Source organism: Barbatula barbatula, assembly GCF_947034865.1.
Source record: "Barbatula barbatula genome assembly, chromosome: 20".
In the NCBI taxonomy this organism is placed as follows: Eukaryota; Metazoa; Chordata; class Actinopteri; order Cypriniformes; family Nemacheilidae; genus Barbatula; species Barbatula barbatula.
In genome coordinates, this window is record NC_136783.1 from 15,072,082 (window position 1) to 15,092,884 (window position 20,803).

Consider the following 20,803-nt stretch of genomic DNA (forward strand, 5'->3'; position numbering starts at 1 on the left):
CTGACATATCACACAAATACCTCCTTTATTAGCTGGCAGTGATTGTTTGCTGCATGGGAGAGTGGCCCCTAGGACCCCAGCACACATTCCAGCACAGCGTTACACTTAAATGACATAAAGATGGAGGTATATCTCTGCGGAACAGGTCTGTACTGGCTGCTTTATATCTGCAGTAGCTTATCCCTGTTGTTGCAGTATGTGTTTTGTAGTGTAATACAACAGTCTACAGTGCGTTAAAACTAGTTTAACACTGAAAGTGATGGTTCACCCCTCAGAAATGTTCTTTCATCACCTTCATGTCATTGAAAACATGTTTGTCTTTCTTTCCATAGCAGAACACTAAAGACATTTTAAAGAACCAAACAAAATTGTCCCCCCCATTGATGCTCATTGTATGGACACAACAAAACCACTGAGACATTTCTCAAAATATCTTCTTTTGTGTCCCACAGAACAAAGTGTTCTGAACCACATGGGGGTGAACAATGACAGAATTTTAATTTTTGGGTGAACTATCCCTCGGGAAAACCTTTGCATTCGCCCCTCAAGTTGGGCTTTTTGACACATTTGGTTCCACTTTGCACTTCTGATCAGAAACCGTGAGTTGAATGTTGTCCACCTCCATGACTTAATTCCATATTTGTTTGCCAAAGCGAGATATTTAATTATAGTCTTTCCTCGTGTCTTCATCTGACATCAGCACGAGCTGCCCAGCTGTGTTTTTCTGAAGACAGAAGGACATGTACACAGTCTCCTCTGACCCAGCGGTGAACTGCAGAGGCAGACGGTGGAGTGACATGACACTCGGATACTCGACTAACCTGAGCATGCATGACAGACAAGAAAAGTTCCAACATCATCACTGTGCAACCGCATTTGCATCTGTTCATTCCTTTTCAAGTTACTAGAAATAATTTATAGATATAGGAATCATAAAAACAATTCCAGACTTGAAACAACAAGTGGACGATGCGAAAGCTTTAAATATCAACTTTCCTTTCTTGAAGAAGCTTCAAGCTGTCCAAACAATGATAGTGGGGGACATCAACAAGCAACATGAGGCAACCCTGGGAACGGGGAATGCGGCATTTGGAATAGGGGTAGAGGGAAAAAGTCTTATTTTCCTTTGCCTCAGAAATATGAACTTGCTTCCCACATCTGTTTGCACCATTGCCAGGTGCGTAGTCCTGCCAGTCCAGGGCCATCATGATGACTTCATGCTGTACACAACGTATCTTAAAATATCAATCAAGATTTAGTTTATATCTTTGAAGGACCTTCTCATTTATGGGATATCCACTAAATGTTGCGATTTAATGCATCATATACTGTTTACTTACTTTCATTGTTTGGATAGCTTAAATATATACATAAATATAAGTATATGTTTATTGCATAATGCGAAATGTTGCCACTCCTTGAAGACTCTCTTGGCATGCAGCTGAGCCGAAGTCTTTTTCAGTGAAGAATCTGCATCTTGTTGCTTGTTCGAACTTGTTTTCTGGAGAGAGCCTGACAGATCTGAGTTCACTGAAACAGTTCTCAGCTGGTGTTGCCAGGTGAAATGACTAAGCCACGTAGTCAGAGTCATTATGGTATTTACCTCACTTCCAGAGCTCATGCATGCGGTGTCATAAAGGCGACCTTTTATTGAACTGGTTGATCGAAGGCGACGACTAATTCCACTTGCCTCGACTTTTGCTTGACAATCAATAAATAATCCTACATAAAATGGAAACATAGTTTTGGAAAAATAACCATATTTTTCCACTAATGGAAAGAACAGCCAAACTGTTTGAGAAGTCACAGAAGAATTATGCAATGTTGGAGTTTGTCATGTGTACTTGTTCTTCTGTAGACATGCATGATGAAACACATTTCAAGCCGGTCTGAATTGGTGATGCGTTAAATTCTGAATAAGCCCCACTCCGAGGTTCCATTCATCTTGGTGAGCAAACAATGCAATTATAAGCATTTTAAGGGATTAAAGGTAGAGGAATGATTTTGGATAATGTAATTGACGTCCATAGATTCTGAATGATTCGATATAATACAATCACTGTCCTTATCTAATTTACCTTATGTACACTAGTCTCAAAAGTCTTGTTTAACTGAATTAGGTACTGTACGTTTTGAAATATGACTAGTTGAAGTTCAGACATATAGGCCCTAGAGCCAGATAGGTCACATAACTGAAAGTGGAAAACATTGCTCAAGTTTCCTAAATGTTCTTATATATCAGGGGTGTGGTGGTGGGGGTTGTGGTGGGTGCACCAAAAACAGGGCAACAAAAGTCCCATAAAGCCTTGTGGGCTAAAGTTTTGTCTTACTGTACTTATCATGTAGGACTCGGGTTAGTCTGGTGCCTTCAGTCGAAATCAAACACTTGGATTCTAGGGTGATTTTAATTATATGAATAATCTTATTTTTGCATGAATTTGTCATAAGTGGCACATGTTTATTTGTGGCAATAGCCAACAATACATTGCATAAATGAAAATTAAAGATTCATTTTCTACTGTAAATATAACAGCTTTTTGTGAGTGGATGCAGCAAAATCCTGAACAAAAAATGGCCTACAAACTTAGCTCACTAAAGTTTTTTGCACCCTCAGATTCCAGATTTTCATCTAGGTATCTCAACCATATAGTTTCCTATCCTAACAAACCATACATCAACGGAAAGCTAATTTATTCAGCTGTAAGATGACGTATAACTCAGAATTTCAGGGTCACATATAGCTTTTGCTTTGAAGCACCTCTAAAAATCTGTTAGAAAATCCTTTTATAAGAGTGTCCCATCCACCAAACCTGCTTTTATTAAATACTTTAACATTTCATTCAAGTTTGAATTCTTTTATTTTGTAGAATACCTGTTAGAACAGCCTGCCACGTGGATGTAAATAATGAAGTCATTTCTGTTGCATTTGTCATTCAATGTATTTTGCAGCTGACTCGATTGTCCTAATTTAAGTGATGCAGAGTTCGTCTGTCATCAAACGGTTAAAAACACAGACTTGCTATGGTTTGCTCTGTCACTACAATCCTACTGTTTTTATTTCTTCTTTCAAGGAGACCATCAGTGATGATGCACCGCCACATTCCTTGCTAACTGTACTCTGAAAGAGGTGATGAAAAAGAAGAGTGAATTAATAAATGTAATGTCGTGAAAGCTGTCATCTTGAACCATTTCTTATGCTTCACTGTATGGTTTTTCACGCATTCTTTTTTACCACATGCACAAATGCTTGTGATATCATTGTAGTACTCTTAAGATTAACTGACTATAGTTTAGTATATCGACATGAGTATGTTAAGATGTGTGTGCGATTGTGCGATAATGGTGATAATATAGCTTTTCAAGATGGTGATGGGAATGAAATTTATTTTCACATTATCTCAAATCTCATTCCAAGAAGAAACATCACACGAGCCCATGCGTCTATTCGTTTCATATACTACAAGTAGCAATCAAAAACGTTTAGATCACACAAACATGCAGATGAAAGTGATTCGCAAAAACCCCAATAAAAGCCAGCAACATCCTCCTGTGTTTAGAACTGGAGGCACGGAAAGAGCAAATGTACACTTATCCCTGTGCTTTAGGCCACGGGCATGGCTGCTTTAACGCCATAATCCTGCTATTATTTCTGTTCCTTTCTCTGAAAATTACAGTTTTCACCGCATTAAGTTGGAACGGCTCCCGTGCTGATGTATTCACAGCCTTCCTGATCATTTGGCCTCCAGTCCTCAGGTCGTCTTTGACTGGAGTCATTAACACATTCTTTACACGTCTGAAGGGATGGGGCGAGGGTGCGCACCCCAGCCTTTTAATGTACCTGCAACTCCACCGGGGCCGTGTGCTTTAAATATCCCGCAATATTGTTCTTCTATATTCCACAAATTGGGTTGAGTTGCATGCTGGCACAGGTCTGGGAAGACATTATACATAAAGTGTAATTCTAGACACATGCCACACATGATGAGGAGAGGCCAGCAGGGAGGGAGATCTGTAATTAAGAGCAGTTTGATGGTATTTCCTATGGCAACATGAGAGATCGGCTTCATTGTACGAGGCTGCGCGAGACCTCCTGTGTCGTGCACTTCATTCGGCTATACAACTGTCAGCAACTAAACTCACAACCCGTGGAATGTGTCTTAAGTGATACTTCAAATCCCCGCTGCCACCCAGCCTATATCCTCCAAATAAACAAAGCAACACTCGCACACACATTTCAGGATTAGGAACTGAAAATGAGCTCAACTGTGATTCTGTTATTATACAAAACATCTCCTGTTGTGGTTCTGCACATACACAGATCATCTTTGTCACATGTGCAGAGTGTATTTTGTGTAAGGGACCATGATACTCCACGACATACAGCTGGAGGAAAATATGTGTTCGAATTATTTTGATCTCTGAAAGAAAACTGTATACAGTTTGATCTCCAAAGGGTTGACATGCTGTCTCCTGTGCAAATATATTTTCACAGTTACACTTAAAGTAAGGCAGTTCATGACATGACAGCACCCGAGTAGATTTGATTTTGTATCAGTATTTTGTTGTCTCTTCATCACTCAGCTTTGTGGGCCTGTGCAAATTCAAAGAAAACATCAAAGAATGTAATTGCACAATGTCAGATCTGCTATAACCACTTCAATGGGATAACCGTCTATGTAGGATTAGTTGTATGGTCAAGCGTAGTAGACTAGTAAAAGAGCCATGAGACTCTAATTATAGCCGATCAACTAGTAAATAGAAATTAACTACTTCTGAGAATAGTTCCAGATTACGTCCACCCTTTACAAACTAGAAACTTTCGTTGAAAATAAAATATATATAATATAATAGTGGTACAATATTAGTCAGATGTTTCTCATGATGCTAAGAAACCTTCAGACTTTATAAAATAATCCTAAATGAAATGAGAAAACAAACTACATAGTTGTGCCAACATTTTCGTTTATTACATTAAGGTACAAATGTTACTTTGAAGAAAAACTTTTTATTTAAAAATAAATAACTTTTCTTACATAAAGAAAAAGCCTAAAAGAGCATGATAATACGGTTTGAAGACATCTAAGGGTGAGGTTTCAAGGATCTGGTGGATTGTGGATTTTTAGTTGCAACATAATTCCCATAGTTATTTGTGTTGGTTTGGATGAGTTTAATGTGGAAAATATAATGAAGAACAAGTGACCCTGAACCTTTGACCAGTACTGAACACTAAAGAAATTTCCCAAGACCTTGTTTGCCAAATGATACTTGCATGCACATCAAGAGTTATTTCTACATGCTAACAGTATTATAAATGATGAAATTGACAAATGGTAGGTGTGACAGTGTAATATCTTAAACTGACTCTTTTCTCTGTAATGAGCATTGTTGGTCTGATTTTTGGTTGATATCTGATGTGTGGAATAGGGTCTAATGTCCCATTTGCCCTTTAAGTAGATGCATATAGTATTCTCAACAATACCTAAAGTGCATGCTTGAGCAATAAAACAATTTAAAAGAGGAGCCAGCACTAAGCATTTTAATAAGATAGTGGGTTTATTAGTGGTTTTTAGACATGTTTCATCTTGGGGCGGTTGTTTAAGCCCACTGCAGGAAGGACTCCCACCATACTGGAATGACATCTCTCCCAATAAAGACAATCAGTAAACCGCAATGAAATCATCACCAAAGCTTCCCTGTTTGCTGGGCACACACTGTAAAAAGGTTCAATCAGATTAGATAGCATAACATTCACCAAGACATTTGAAGTTGACAGTTTCTGAAAGAGAATCCAGGTGTGCCCAGCGTAGCTCATAAACTCCACAGGTGGCTCTCACATTTATCAGTATCAGAAATGGGCTACAAGAAAGCGATTCGATATAAACTTAGCAGGCACGATAAAATAACTGAGGGGGGGTGGCACACTGGCACGCCGACAAGAAAACTCAACTCCTAGACGAGTGTTTCACAGAGAGTCTCTGTTAACTAAATGGCCTCATTGTGAAAGGAAGGCAAAGACATAACGAAAGGAGGCAGCTAGATGTGGAATTTGTCTCCCCTTAATTGTTCTCCTAGCACTTCTTGTCTCCTCCATCTACATGTGTTAAGCTCTCCACCGTCATGCCATTCAGGCTATGGAAAAGAAGCAAGAGCCTTAGCCAAAGAGAGTAACATCCAAAAGCTTTTTCAAAACCACACAATATTGTGATTCAGCTCATGGTGACTGGGTGTCCGTGTTACTTTAACCGAGGCTGTTTGGCCAGCTGCCTTTTCACGCTGTTGCCTATTGATGAGTTTTCATCCGATTCTCAATGGGACGTTTTGTGACGATTATTCAAGGGGGTGACGCTCAGATCTTTTCGAACTTTTGGATTCAAATTCCTCTTGACATCATCCTTCACAATGGCAAAGCCCCTCTTTTGCCGTCCCTTTCGCCTTTTGGGGAGGGGGGACAAAATAAATAGCATCCAAAAGTTAGCTGGATTTTGCATAGTTAACATTTCGCTAATGGGCAGGCCCGCTTCTCAGGGAGACTGGACAGCATTTTTGGGGGCCACGGTGGCGTTGTTGTGGTGACGGCGCTGGGAAGTGAATGAAGCAGATGTCAGCGTAATCCATCACCCCTCCTCTCCCCCTCTATCTGCCTATTGCTGAGACACCCTCCTTAACACCACTCATCAATTAAAGCTTTACACCAGCCCTACCATTAACATGCAAGAGCTTTCTTAAGCTTACTTCTTGCCCCGCGGCGGTCATCCACGCTAAAAAGTGCCCCGAATCGCTAGTCAACCATAACTTAGCAATGTGTGTTTTGCGGATGATACTACTCCGTTAAGGCATCGCCCAATTGGTGATGTCTCTTTTTGTGATCTAGAAAGCTGTATGATGATGAAGACCATGTGACTCAACAGCGGGTCATTTATTTGAGATTAGGAGCGTTGTAAAACTATTGGGAGTTCACCCTATAAAATGAATAAACATAAAGAACAAACATGAAACATTCTTAATAAACAGCACAAACGGTGCAAGCCAAGGAAATATTTATTAACACTGTTCAAAACATAATGCACAACATTTTTCAACCATTTTTGATGACACAACCATGTACGATCAATTTGGCAAGACATCTATTGAAATCACAGACTGTTGCGAAATATCAGTTACATCAAGGCCGGCATGTTTTTAAACTCCTGACAGAGTCACGCTTCATTTCAGTTGTTCTTTGGTTAAACCCCTCCAACAGTCATGCATTTTACTCCGTACCATAGAGTTTTGTCCCAGGATTAGTTTACTATAGTTTCCCTTATTGATCCCACATCGGGGACTGTTGTCATGACGATGCTACGCTTAACTGTTTACTGATTGGCTTTCATGCTGAAATAAGACATTGTGTACTAGGCCAACTACACCATTATGAGCGTAACTTCACAAACACAATGTAGTGGCAGTTTACACGATGTAGATTAAATAAACACAAGTGATCAAGCTGGTACCATGACACAATAATGCTCACACGGTTTTTAGCTTATCTCCCTAATTTCTGTCCGTCTAAAGGACATCGGTAGTGGGATTTTCCTTTACACAAAATAAATAAAATACTCATATAAAAATAATCTCTTAGAAAATATACGACAACATAGGGACGATCTGTCTGGACAACCGCATTTGCTCACAACGCGCAAAACACTAGCATTAACTACTGTTGCAAAACAGAACAGGACTAGCAGCAAAAGTGTTATATTACCTATAATGTATAGCATTAACAGTATCAGGTATCTGATCTCAACATTCGATATCGGTAGCAGGTGGAAGCATCTCCTGAATGTTGGCGATTTCATTCCAAAGTGAATTTTTTACTGATTCGGTTTCTCTGCCCACACAGCAAATATTTGCAAAAGAGAGGGGAGCCTGGGGTCACATTAGCATAAACCTTTGTGTCAGCTGAGGTCATAAAGTTAAATATAAGTGGGAAATTCGATTGTTCTAAGGAACTCTGAATGAATATCCTATGTAAATTGGCTTATTGTCTTTTCTGAAAAAAGTGGGTCTGTTCACTTTGAAATGAATTAGCCTTCACACGATGCTCAATCCCAGTGTGTATTTGTACAAAGAATATATGTGCAAGGGTAGACACTGACATAGAGGGTTAAAATGTCAGCACAGAAACACAAAGACAGTGGTGTCTCCGCGTACAGAGACTAGCAATTATCTTGAGTGCAGCGCACTGCTGTTTTTGTATCATGCGTTGTCGTAGGTCCATCCCTACAGCACATGAAAATACAGTGTAAAACTTGGTCAGTTGATTTTATGCAAAAACAATATCAATAAAGTCTAATCTAGTAAACACGAGACGAAAATCAGTAGTTTTCTTATTAAATAAATTAGCTGTTTTTCTAAATAAACCGTTAAATATAGCCATTGTTGTGTCCATGCAATTTTTGTGTTGGAAAATTTATAACAGCAATCCCTCAGCCCATGTCTTTTAGCCAAAAGTTCCTCGAGAAGTAATTTCACACTACCGGCGGGGCAGAACACCCCGCGCCTACGTCCTTCTCATGGTCCACAGATCAAGCTTTTCGCAGGCTACTTCGCTCTGTTGCTCAGTACTGGAACAAACAGGTGTCTACCGGTACCAATACCAAAGCCCTCAGCGTAGCTCTTGAGCTGCATGCATTCCATGCAAATTTCTCCATCTGGGTGGGGTAACACAACCAGATCCGAGCATTCTGTGCAAATGGCTCTATTTTCTACCTTGAATCCATAACGGTGGTCATCATCAGTGTTGTGACTGTTTCAGACCCTCTACCAGTCAAAAACGGCTGTGCATAAATACCGCAATAAATATATCACTTGCACGTGTACACTTCTGTCCGCTCACTGCAGGTGTTGCACTTGACGTAGCAGCACCAAAGAAACTTGCAGTTGCACTGCCACACGCGGGAATACTGGTGCGTGTTATATCCTCGGCCGCAGCACATGAGGTCGCAGCCGTTGGCCTGCTGAGAAGTCTTGTTGCAGATTCTGCCGTGGGTTCCCATGCTGCCCGTCACGGGATCTGCCTCGCAGTAGTTGGGTGACTTGTCGATGTACACCAAATCCGTGTCCATGGGTTTCCGGTACGAGTATGGTTTTTTAATCTTGAGGAAGGTGGGTCTCTTGTTTCGACTGGCTCGGACCGGTTCCACGTGCACGGCATGATTGTACTTTTCCTTGAGGATGTACCCAAGCTGGCGGAACTTTGGGAGAGTGGTCCAGCAGGTCTTGGTGGTGCAGGACCCAGATACGCCGTGACATTTACACTCTAAACGCATGTTCTTTTCCAATATCTGAAAAAGAAACAAGTCAATACTTTAAGGTTGCTTAGGAATACACAATCATAGCCGGAGGTAATTCTGAAAGTTGATTCGGTGACACATTTTCAGTGTGCAGTCACCCATTACAAAAGATGGGAATGTCTGAGGAAGGAAATGACCCTTGCTAATGACCCTTGCTTTAGCATATTTATAAAAAGTATTTTGATATAAACTGTGGTTTAAACATTTTGCAAATATTGACGTCAAACAAAAGGCACATTTCAGCAAACCACGATCTGACTGGCCTAACAAAACAGCAGAGATTAGTGCAGTCACCCTCGGCAAAATTTGTGCATACAGTCGTGTATTTCAGAACATATTTCCGGCAATGGTTTTAACAGGTTGAGACAAAGGATGTTAACATTCCGATTTAAAGAATGCAAAGATTGTTAAACCTGCAGTGCTATACTACCTCATTCCTTCTGGCCTGCGAAACGCAGTCCGTGTGTTAACCAGCTTTCCGACTCCATGTAGCAAGGCTACTTGTTTTGTGTACACAACAAGCGCCACAAATTGTTTCGAGGGGCAAACTATCAAAAGTCTCTTGTCTTGTATAAGCAATGGAGCGGAATCTGCACAGGATATGATATAAACAATGACTGAATGATGATCGCAGAGTTCCTACAACAATCGGCCTGTGTGTAGTGTACACAGATAAAGCTCGGGAGTCCAGTTTCAGGTGCCTACACAACAAGTCAAACTCCGCAGGTGAAAACAAGACATTTCGAGCACTACTTTGTTATTTTTTAATCCACAACACGTGCCAATCATTTGTTTATAGCCTCGCTATAGTTTCGACAGTTCAAAAAGCAAGCACAGGTTTGCACAGAATGTATGAATGAACAGGCAAATGAAAGCAGAACTCACTGAAGCAGAGTGCCTGTTTAGATATGAAAGATATCTGAATGGTGTGATTGGCATCAGTGAATTGTCTTTCCAGGCGGTGTGATTGGTTAATGTGTCCTTTCTCTCTTTCCCTGTTTTGCTCTGTCTCTCACGTTCGGCTCTTGGTGTGGGTGGGAAAGCGTTCACGTTGCTTTTTAATTATTTTGTTCTCCCTTTCTTACTCTCAGACATGCTGGAGTCTTCGTTGCAATTGTCTGCAAGCTGGGATGCATATCAGGCTTAGTGTGGTCATGCCGCTGATTCCTGTATAACAGTAAGTCTCGGGAAAAGCTTACACAGGAAAAATCCATGTTCCCTAACAGAGGCCATGCCCCCTCACTAAGGTGCTTTAATGTAACCCATTAATCAATCAAAATCGTGGGTGCGGTACAATGATACGTTCAGTTACAACCAGAACACAATGACTTGTGTGGATTGCGATAGAACTGAATTCAACTTCTATGGACAAAGGTTTGGTGAATGTGAATCATTACTGAAGGGTACTGGTCAGGCTTCGGGTTTAAAAGCCCTGGAGGAAGCTCTGTCCAGAGTGCTGAAACACCACACTTCAGATTGGCAGTGAATGATGAACAGCTCATGAAGGTGAGTCAAAGTGCTCAAAGTATGGGTATGAACGTTGATGCTGCTTTAAAAAAAATATATATATATATATATAAAAGAATATATATGCAATGTAGGATAGCACTATGTACCTTCCGTCCCACTTCATTGTTATGAAGGTTCATGAGCGTCCTTGCATTCTGCTTGATCTCTCGTGCGTCCACAAACACCTTCGAGAAGCTCAGTCCGTACCGGATATCGGCCGAGCATCCGCCCCACTTCCATCCCTCCTCTTGGTTGTAGAAGCCTTGCTTTTCTTTGTCGCATCCACAGCCACTCAGGGTACCCTGAGTGCAGGCCGCGGTGATGGCGTGGGCGACCCCGGCGGCGATGATGGCGTAAGTGAAGGCCGCCTCCTTACTGCCTGGAAGCAAAAGAACATTCTTAGTCAGACTGTTCTCAGACAGCATCACCCCACCCCCAAACATACCTGACATAGCTTCACACTCATAGTAATAATAAAATGCGTTGGTCGGGTGAAGCGTCGTTCATTTATCTTACACTAAAAGTAAAAGTGTGAGAGCGGTCTAATAGATAGTTATGTAGAACCCAACGCAGGTTAACAGGACCGTGAAAACAAAACGATCACAAACCTGCGATTACTAAACACACAAATAATTGTCCTTCAGTTGTCATAAAGAGGAAACATAAAGACAAATAGCTGTTTGCACACAGATTGGCGAAGGAAGGGCCCATCTTTTTAATAAGCACAAAGAACAAGAGTTTATTTCAGACAATTGAACGGTGGAGATAGAGGGTATGTGTTAAGGCTCCAGTCTGGCCACTGTCCCAGCTTCCGTCAGAAGGGTGGATCCACCCTGTGGAGATGAACTCCTCAGGCATGCGGTGCCTCCCTGGCCAGAGCACGGCTGTAATTGATTACCACTGTTGAACAGGGCACTTCCAGGTTAACTGAGTACTTCATTTATATGGACGGCGATAGATCAGAAAATCCTAACAAGGGAAGGCTTTTTCAAGCATTTGTGACAAGGTGACATGAAACAACGGAGAACTCTTTAAGTGAAATATTTAACAGGCTCCAACTTTGAGAACGACTTTTCCAAGATTCTTTTCTAATGCAATATTTAAGTGATTATTCAAAAGAGGATGATTGCTCCAATCTTTGTCTGATTACAAATCTTTGGCTTGTGCAGAAAAAGTAAAGTCTGGAGCTGAATAAAATTCCATTTGGCTAAGTCAAATCTGGTGATTTTAAGATACATTATATTGATTGTTGCTTAGTTATGTTAACATTCCCGGAAATGTACATGTCATTTACTGGATTAATAAGTCATCATTTATTGACTGTCCTAAGAATCATTTACACATCTGGAACTGAAGAAATGCTTTTTTCTTTTTTTAAAGTTAACCTTTTCAACTCTTAGGCCTCATAAAGTGTGATGTCATTCGTATCTTCAATTAATGTCTTTAAAAACAGAAGTGGAAAATGCACAGATATGTAAAAGTATCAACAGACCAGCTCAGCAATTTTGGAGTTTTCACCTTCAAAAGGATCAAGAGTCTTCAGTGGTTTCCTGAAACTCACTTATGTTGGTATGTGTTGATCTTCTGATGATAAACATCTTGGATCTCTGCCCATGCAATTTAACAAAGGCTAGTTTGGGGCATCAATTATGTTGAGATTTTTATGAGTTGTTTGGGCTTGTCGCCAGGGAAGAAGGGATGTATCTCAAAAGAAGGAAAATAGACTGTAGGCTATATTCAAAGCAAATCTTAAAAAGTTCCTCAGTGCTACACAGCTTCTTGTTTGTATTATATCACGGCTGTTACGTTTACTTAAATCAAGATATTCCGAACACAAACACAGCTGATAAGATGCCCATAAAACATGTGTGTTATGACAAGAGTGTCATTTATTTTCGAAAGAAATCTGAATCAGTGGCATAGCATAATTCTGTGCGAGACATCTCTTGCCAAAACTGTAAATGCAAGAGGTTAATTTATAAACCTCATACAATGTACTTGTCTGGACTTGAGGCATTAATGCTGTTGGAGGAAAACTATTTTTGAGCATACCAGAGGGTGGTTAAGTCAGAGAAGATTTAGGAGGGTTGCTCTCAAGCAATGTAAAGTAACGCAATGATATGCCTTTCGCATATCTCTCCAACTGCAACTGATTTCGAGCAAGACACACTGCAGGCGATATTTCAATCACATCTTCATTCTGGTAAGCGGGTACTGAGAAAAGCTGTGCTTAAAGCTACGTATTTAACATGCAAAAAGTGCGTCTCAAAGAGGAGTCAAGTGTGCCAATTGTGGACCTTGGTACCAGGCCCTGAAAATTATTGCACATTACTCACACACAAGCCCCTCCTCGCAGCATTAACCATCTCTTCTTCATCTCTCAGGCTTTGGCTACTGTGAGCATGAATGGTCATACAGCCACTGAAACCAATCCTGTTTGAACGGTTGTCCGCTTTCTTTAACCCCCCCTAGACCGACCAAACACAACAGCCGTCTGGCTAAATACAACAGTTGGGCTTTTGGAGGGCTGGCCTCCCGGCCGCTTCAGAAACAGAGACCACGGTCTGTCACGCTAGGTCAGCGTCAGCTCTCCGGTTTTTGGATGGAGAGGGCACAACGTGAGACCTAGAGCAGCTGTCCGAGCACTAAACAATATAATCAGTACCCGCAACAGATCCAGGCAGCCATTCAATGACCTTGTGCAGATCAAGAATGAAATGGAAAAAAGAAATCCTTCTTTTTTTAAGGAGGCCCTTGCCTTTGATGCAGAAGGATAAAATACAACTTCACCTTCAGCGATAGATACAAGTCTCTACAGATCTAAGCTGTTCCCCTGGGCCTCAACCACACTATCGCAACACTGGCTGGATCCTACAGTAAAAGGAGGGTGAAGAAAACCTTGTATTGGGGTTTATTTCCAGTAGAGTTCAGACATTTGAGCGTCAAAACTCCCTGCAGCCATCTTCCATGAGGAAAACACCTCGATAATCCTACTTTCTCAGCGCAAGAGGGTCGGAAACTCAAGCAAAGTCCTTTACACCACCATTCATCAGTGTCGTCGGCTCAATAGAGCTGAAGGACCCCTTAACACGCCAAAGTTTGCCTTAGGAAAATGGATAACATTACCCTTAGTAAAAAACTGGCTTAATTAGTTTTGCTTTGTCTCTCTGTGGCTTATAAGGTGACAAACTGTTACATTTCTTTACAATACTGTACTTTCTTCTGGTCCTGCCATTCAGCCACTGTAACTTATACCCGTGGTAAAGTGTAAACCCCGACTGCCAAATCATTAAAATCTACAGATAAGACTGGGACAACTAGAAAAAGAATTCTTTTGAGAGGGTGGACAGTTAAGAGGGCTATAAATCCAGCCACGCTGGCACTTGCTCCATGAATGCGGCTGAAACTTACCTGACAGTGTTACTGTGGCGTGAGAGACACTAAACATTAACCTTACATTCAATGACAAATCAATTCAAATGAGATGTCAAAGTAAGTAGCAGGACGCAATGTTTGTTCGGTCTCTTTTTACAAAGAAATTCTTCTTAGAGTGCTAGCAGGTGTATGAGTGCAAGCTTATCACATCGTTGCATCTGCAAAGTGGAAAACTGGACGCCTGCTTATTATGGGCAAGCTGAACATTTCTTGTCTAAGGGCTTGAAAGAAAAATCACTTCTCTTTTCAGTTTGCTTTCCCTCTTTGGAACTTTTGAATAGGAGGCCACAAAACATGCAAAAAAAATCTACTTTAATAGTGTAAATGTAATAATTTGGTAACATACCCACTTTCAACTCTTTTCCAAAGACAGTTCTCTCCCCGAGGGCTGAGCAGTTCCACCTTCCATTTTTGAATTGAAACTGACACTCATTGATTCCCATTTGCGCTCCTTCTCCAATGACAATGATAGCGTCAGGTCGGCTTTGACAGATAGTCCTTTGACGAGGGGCCAAACCAGGAATTTTGTTACAGATTATGCTCGCTCCCAACGCAACCACGGAGGAAAAGCCGCTGTAGAGTTTAAAAATATGCGATGTTTATATTTACAAAGACAAAATGCACACTTGACAGCCTACAGTTGAATCATACTCTTTCCGAGGACTTTATCGAAAGTAACAGCCAATTCCAAAAATAAAACCACACAAATGTACATTTGGATCGCTATTATAAAATAAATCAAATCATTGCGAAGGCGATGTATGTATGTTTCTTGAGACTAACGATCAACGATTTGAAAAAACATTTCTAAAACGCAAGTGTTAACAGATAAACAATAAATATAAATAAAACATGAACTAAGCAATTTTGGTTCTAAAATAACGCATCAAGTGTCAAAATACCACAATGCATTTAAACACCAGCACACTCGCGTAAAATGCGTAATTGTGAACCCGATAATTGTTACAGGCTATAAGAAATAACAAGAGAGTAGCACATATTTCCAACGTTCCGTTTTCCCTTACTTACCCAATCTTCAAATATATAATCCCCAAGCAGAGGAATATGTGAAAAATCCAGCGACGTGTTTTCCTACTCATGTTCAGTCTTTTATTAGTTAATAGACTGTGAAAAAGAAATAGTTTCCTGATGGGTCTAACCCGCCGACGAGAGGTTTTATCACAAGCAAACCAAGTCCTTTGAGGGATGCAAAACTCCGTGAGAAGTCGAGGTGAACACCTGGGCTGATATCCTTGTGGACTTGTGGAGATGAATGTTATTCTGCATATGTACCGCGTCTGGGTCACTTTTACGCGTATCGCTTTCCTAAAAAGTACGTAGAATTGTAACTTTAAATGTGGACCTTTCGATCTTACAGCACCCTTTCTCCAGTAACGTTAGATCCTGTATCTGTTAAATCTACCGGGGGGTGTTCTGGAGTAAGTTAGACCCTCCGATACTCCTTTTATACGTCTGCGCGCTCCTTGAAGGCAAGTGGACTACCAGCAGGTTGATAACGCGACTAATTGCGCAGAAACACGCAGCGAACACACGCGCCTTCCCGCGTTCAACAAAACAAGTCTGCATCAAGTAACCTACAATACGCAGAGCGATATAACCCTGATTTGAGGTACGACAATTGAAAACTTTCAGTATTAAGCGACAGATGATGCCGATAACACGCTATCGCTGTAAAAGCATAATAAGCAGTCTAAGCAACAAAAGAATAATCACTATGCTCTTTGACGAAAATCATATCGCAGTAACTCTAGCTTCTTAAACAGAGCTTTTATCTATTTTCCTGCACCCGTTTGCTCCTCCCATGAGAAAAGAAAACTTGTTCGACTTTAGTTTTCCCCTCACCCACCTCAAGTTAATTACGAGGTGAGATGTGGGCTCATCTAAACACCTTCCAAAATATACATGTCATGGACTGTGCTGACTCGGTGGTCAAGAGCATCGCTCAAATATGAAAATAAAAATATTAAAGGTCCTTTGATGACAAGGTGGTTGTTTTTCCACTTAAACTATTGTAACGTTATATCTGCAGCTAGAATCCCTGACAGTACATGACGACTTTGTGCAGAAAATAATATATACTTCTGTTCCTATTTTAAATCTCAATCCAAAGTTTCAGGCTTTTCGGATATGACTACACTATTTCATCAATAGACTTACCTGATGGGGTTTTTGGTTAACTTTCGCCTGTAATATTGCATCTTAACGTTAACACCTGTCCGAATCATTGGCAATTTGTTCCCGGAAAATGGTTTGATACAAACTATGTAAACCTTTACTGACGACACCAATGACATCATAAGTTCAATTGTTTATTCAAGTTCAAGTTTATTGTATTCTTTGGTCAATAAGTTTATTATTTTGTGTTTAGATGCATACAGGTTTGAAGCGCCTTAATTCATTGACCTTTTTATCGTGCTTTTGATTAAGAACTATGATTGGACACTGCAACCATCACTCATCGTAAGCGAAGTCCTTGTCTTAAAGGAACAGCCCCACATTAACGTTATATTGGTCTCTATTGATTCATATTCAAGACATTACAATTTATTTTAAAGTCCAAAAAACAAAATTAAAACAGAGTTAAATGACGTATTTGTTATAGCGTATGATATGCACAAAAATAAATAAATGGCTTAATTCATGACTTTTGGATTTGTTCCCCTATGAGGAAAAGGCAGTCGCCCGTGCTACCTCGAACGGGACAGCAGGGGTGACGTTTGAAATGTTGTGCAACATTCAGTTGCTAGGCAACCCTCATCCCAAAATTACAAAACGCAACTAGCCTTCAGGCAGTTCTCCAAACGGAGAGAATTTATAGCTTTAAGGAATATTACTAATAATAGGAAGCCAGAGGAGCAGGCATCCAGCATGCGATAATAACTCCAACACAGGCTGAATTCCTTAATTACTAATAATTCAATAAATCCTCATTTAAAAAAAAAACAGCAATACTTTATGTCATTATATTTTACATAGCCAGTAGACAACACAGACATATTAGATTGCCGAGTAAAAACTGCCAGCGACATCTGAAGCTTTATCATGCTTGACAAAGGGAAATATTTTATAGACGATGCAAGGGCGCCATCTTCAGGATCAATGCATAGGGGAATAAATATATTTAATATTTTTTCTTTTCATCTCATTAAGTCTCAGATGTACAAGATGTAGTGTACATATTTAATTTATGTGCCTTTCAAACAGTCATGCATAGACTAGAACATTCTTGATAGAAACAAAACAACTACAACACCTTTATTCTATTTGTAATAAAAACAAGGTTCCACAAAAAACAGTTTTCAGACAAAATATTTATTTTTAGATAATGAAAAAATGTTACAAAAACATGTATAGTCCAATATAATATGGTGTGCATTTCTGCCCCTCAGGGAAGGCAATAGATTGTATAGTTATCTTCTACACAGGATAAAATCACTACCCCACAACTATACAATCTACTACCTCACACTGTGCAAGCACTTTAGTCTAAATAAAGCAACATAACCAAGACTAGTATGTACAAATCATTTCTATTGTAATGGAAAGCAAAATATTGCAATATGTCATAAAACACAATGAAAACTGTATCGCTTTAGCTGATATTAAATTTCAGGTAATGTAGACTAAAATGCGGTAGCTTCGTTTTCACTTTGAGAAAGACAGTAGGCTGTATAGTTATCTCCCAGTGTGGGTGTGACCCTAAAACTATACAACCTACTACCTCATCCCACGGTGTTAATGTCACCTGGATGCGATACAAATACCAGGATTGGTGTTTTCCAAAGTCCTTTATGTCCGCCATTTTAGGATAGTCTTCTCTGCAACAACCATGTCCCCAAAAGCACGGTCTGTGAAAAGGAAAATGTTCTGAATTGAGTTTTGTCATGTCCACAATCCACTGACAAAAATAAGCCATGTGTTTAAATTTGAAATAAAATTAAGTTTTACAGTATATCACTTCTAGCTACCGTTAAACACCTCATATTAAAAATAAGATAAAAAGAGACCCAACCAGAAATCTACAGGACTACAAAATGCTCCCTCGAACCGCACTAGACACCCTGGGTAATGCAGCAAAATGGAGGGGCTGGCAAAGTTACTGGCACCCTCTCGGCACCAGGAAGCCATGTTGACATCGTGTGTGACTTGGCTACGTACGAACATCTCAAGCGAGATTAAAATCCGCCACATTCGGAATTGGGCCCAGTTTTGCTCTGGGGTGGAAGTTGTCAGTAAGAGAAAGCAAAATATAAAGCTTGTTGTCAAGTCTGCAGCTATCTTGGTAGATAAGCATTTATAAATGCAAGTTCATATTTTAATTCAAAATAACAGTTAAACATGGACTTCTTTAATGTAATGAAGTTTGCAAAAAGACTCAGGAAGACAAGACGAACCATTCTCGAACTCACAGCACATGTTTGTAATGTTACAGTGATGACAATCCATAAACGTCCGAGGGGAACCGATTATTGCAAAGAAAGAAAAAAAATAAAGGCTCTTCCTCAACATTGACAGAAAACAGGACCATTTTCCAAAACACTCGGTCAAAGTACTACGACAGTGGCAAAAATATCATTTTGAAAAGCTGGCAGTGAAACTATACATTTGCTCACTTGGCATATGGAAAGACAAGCCTAACTCGCATTCTGGCAGTTCTGCATGTTTTCCAATCATGCTGCACAGTTCTGGAATCACCACAGATAAACCTGCCAGTAAATGTTACAAAAAGGTGATAATGATTATGTAAAATGCACTTGGTGGGGGGATTTTTCAATAAATTAGATCAAGAAATTTATTATAAACTCTGTATTAAGTCTACACAGATTTAATAGCAACCCTATTTTCAATGCGTAATCTTTTCTGCCTGCCCATCCGACGTTCATGACATGACAGAAAAGAAGCAGACACAGTGCTTGAATTCGTCATATTCATGCTCGCATTATCTACCCGCATATACGATCATGAAAAATTCAATTGATCGTAATTTTGAATCCACACCAGATTTGCATTTAAATGCATCTTGCATTTGCAACAGAAATGCCACTGACGGCTAAAGCTCCCTTGTACGAGCTGTCTGTCAAAACAGATTAACTAGAGAAAACATCATCATCATCTTCAACCTGCTTCGTTGCTTAACAAGCCCAGATATATTCAAGTAAAGTTCTCAACATCGTACAGTCCATTAATAGCTGAACTCACGACTGATAGCAAGATTCCTCATCCCCATGTGACGTTAACTTAGCGTTTTAAGATTTATGTTTCGACGTTGTTTAACACCAATAATAGAATAAATACAGCCACTCATTTAGCATGCTTGGGGTTTCTATATAATGGTTGAGTACTCTGGCGTCTAAGTTTGACTTCATAAACTCTTTATAGGTTTCTTAAATTTCCCTCGCTTAATTCGTAAAAAATGGCGGTCTCCTCCTCCACCTTTAGGGCTAGTCTGCTAAACATTTTCCGTTATAAAATAATTCTCGAGACACGTAAAAACGAAACTGCGATTTTCGTTATAAAGGACACAAAAACCTTTTCGTGGACAACATATCAAATATACCAACTCTATAAAGATGGCACGCTAAGATAAAGTCCCTCACAGACTAGCCAGTAAGCTAGTTTAGATATCGTTGATAAATAATGCAACAAGCACCAGAAACTTGTTAGAAAGTTTACTCGACGTAATAAAAACGATCAAATGTGCGATAAAACCTAACGCGGTTTTTTGGAAAATAGCAGGGGAACGTTTGGATAACAAAATGTCTCTCATACCTTCACTGTGTCCTCAATGGAGGCTGAAGGCTAGCCGGCTAATAGCTAAATCTGATGAACACCCGTGGTCAGCGCGAGGAGTCTGTGCTATGGCTAAAATACCCGGATGTTTGCTCTCCGCCCGCGCCCTGAAATCCCATTGTTTAACCCTAAATGCGTGACATTTCCATAACATTATCTTTAACGTGATGAGCTGGTTATATTTGATCTAAAATGTTGTTTCTGTAATTCCGTAGTTCGTATGATGTCTTAATGCGTAATTACAAATATACAATTTTTAAAAAAAATACACATTAAATATGATACTAAATATCATACTTACATATGCTTAGAAAGAAGATAAATAGTAAGCTGCATATCCTTTGGAAGTTGGTTTAAAGAAGAGAAGTGATTATAAAAAATATAAAAACAACTAACTAAATACTTACCGTAAAATAGTGTTCAAATAAAATGTTTTGATGCTCGTTGGAGTATTTCTGTAATGTTGCTTTATTCCCCAACACCAGGTGTCACTGTTTATCTGGATAAGTGAAGCGAGAGAAACTTTGATGTCTAAACGTGCACGTCAGAAATGAGCATGCCAAACTAACCAACATGTTGCAATTATTCAAAAATATGATACAAAATACTAAGAAAAAGCATGTCTTTAAAAATAAAAAATAGGCCTATATAAAATCATAACGCATTTGTTCATATTTCTGCATTAACAAATATTTACCCTATTTCTCATTTAAAAA

The 20,803-nt window shown here is 39.8% G+C and overlaps 1 protein-coding gene across 1 annotated transcript; it reads right to left on the reverse strand.

Annotated features, from left to right (window-relative positions):
* Positions 1 to 7,002: 7,002 nt before the first annotated feature.
* Positions 7,003 to 16,107, reverse strand: wnt7aa (wingless-type MMTV integration site family, member 7Aa). Its single transcript, XM_079483661.1, has 4 exons — positions 15,306 to 16,107; positions 14,623 to 14,849; positions 10,949 to 11,220; positions 7,003 to 9,323 (listed from the first exon to the last, which is right to left on the reverse strand). Exons 1-4 carry the CDS (start codon positions 15,374 to 15,376, stop codon positions 8,844 to 8,846), a joined length of 1,050 nt encoding a protein of 349 aa, XP_079339787.1. The 5' UTR covers positions 15,377 to 16,107; the 3' UTR covers positions 7,003 to 8,843.
* Positions 16,108 to 20,803: the final 4,696 nt, after the last annotated feature.

Excerpts from the sequence above, each read along its gene's own strand:
- wnt7aa (XM_079483661.1), bottom strand. The coding sequence starts at position 15,376 with ATGAGTAGGAAAACACGTCGCTGGATTTTTCACATATTCCTCTGCTTG. Across the intron at positions 14,850-15,305 it reads ATTATATATTTGAAGATTGG|CGGCTTTTCCTCCGTGGTTG; the intron begins GTAAGTAAGGGA and ends TAAACTCTACAG. Across the intron at positions 11,221-14,622 it reads TGGAAAAGAGTTGAAAGTGG|GCAGTAAGGAGGCGGCCTTC; the intron begins GTATGTTACCAA and ends TTTTGCTTCCAG.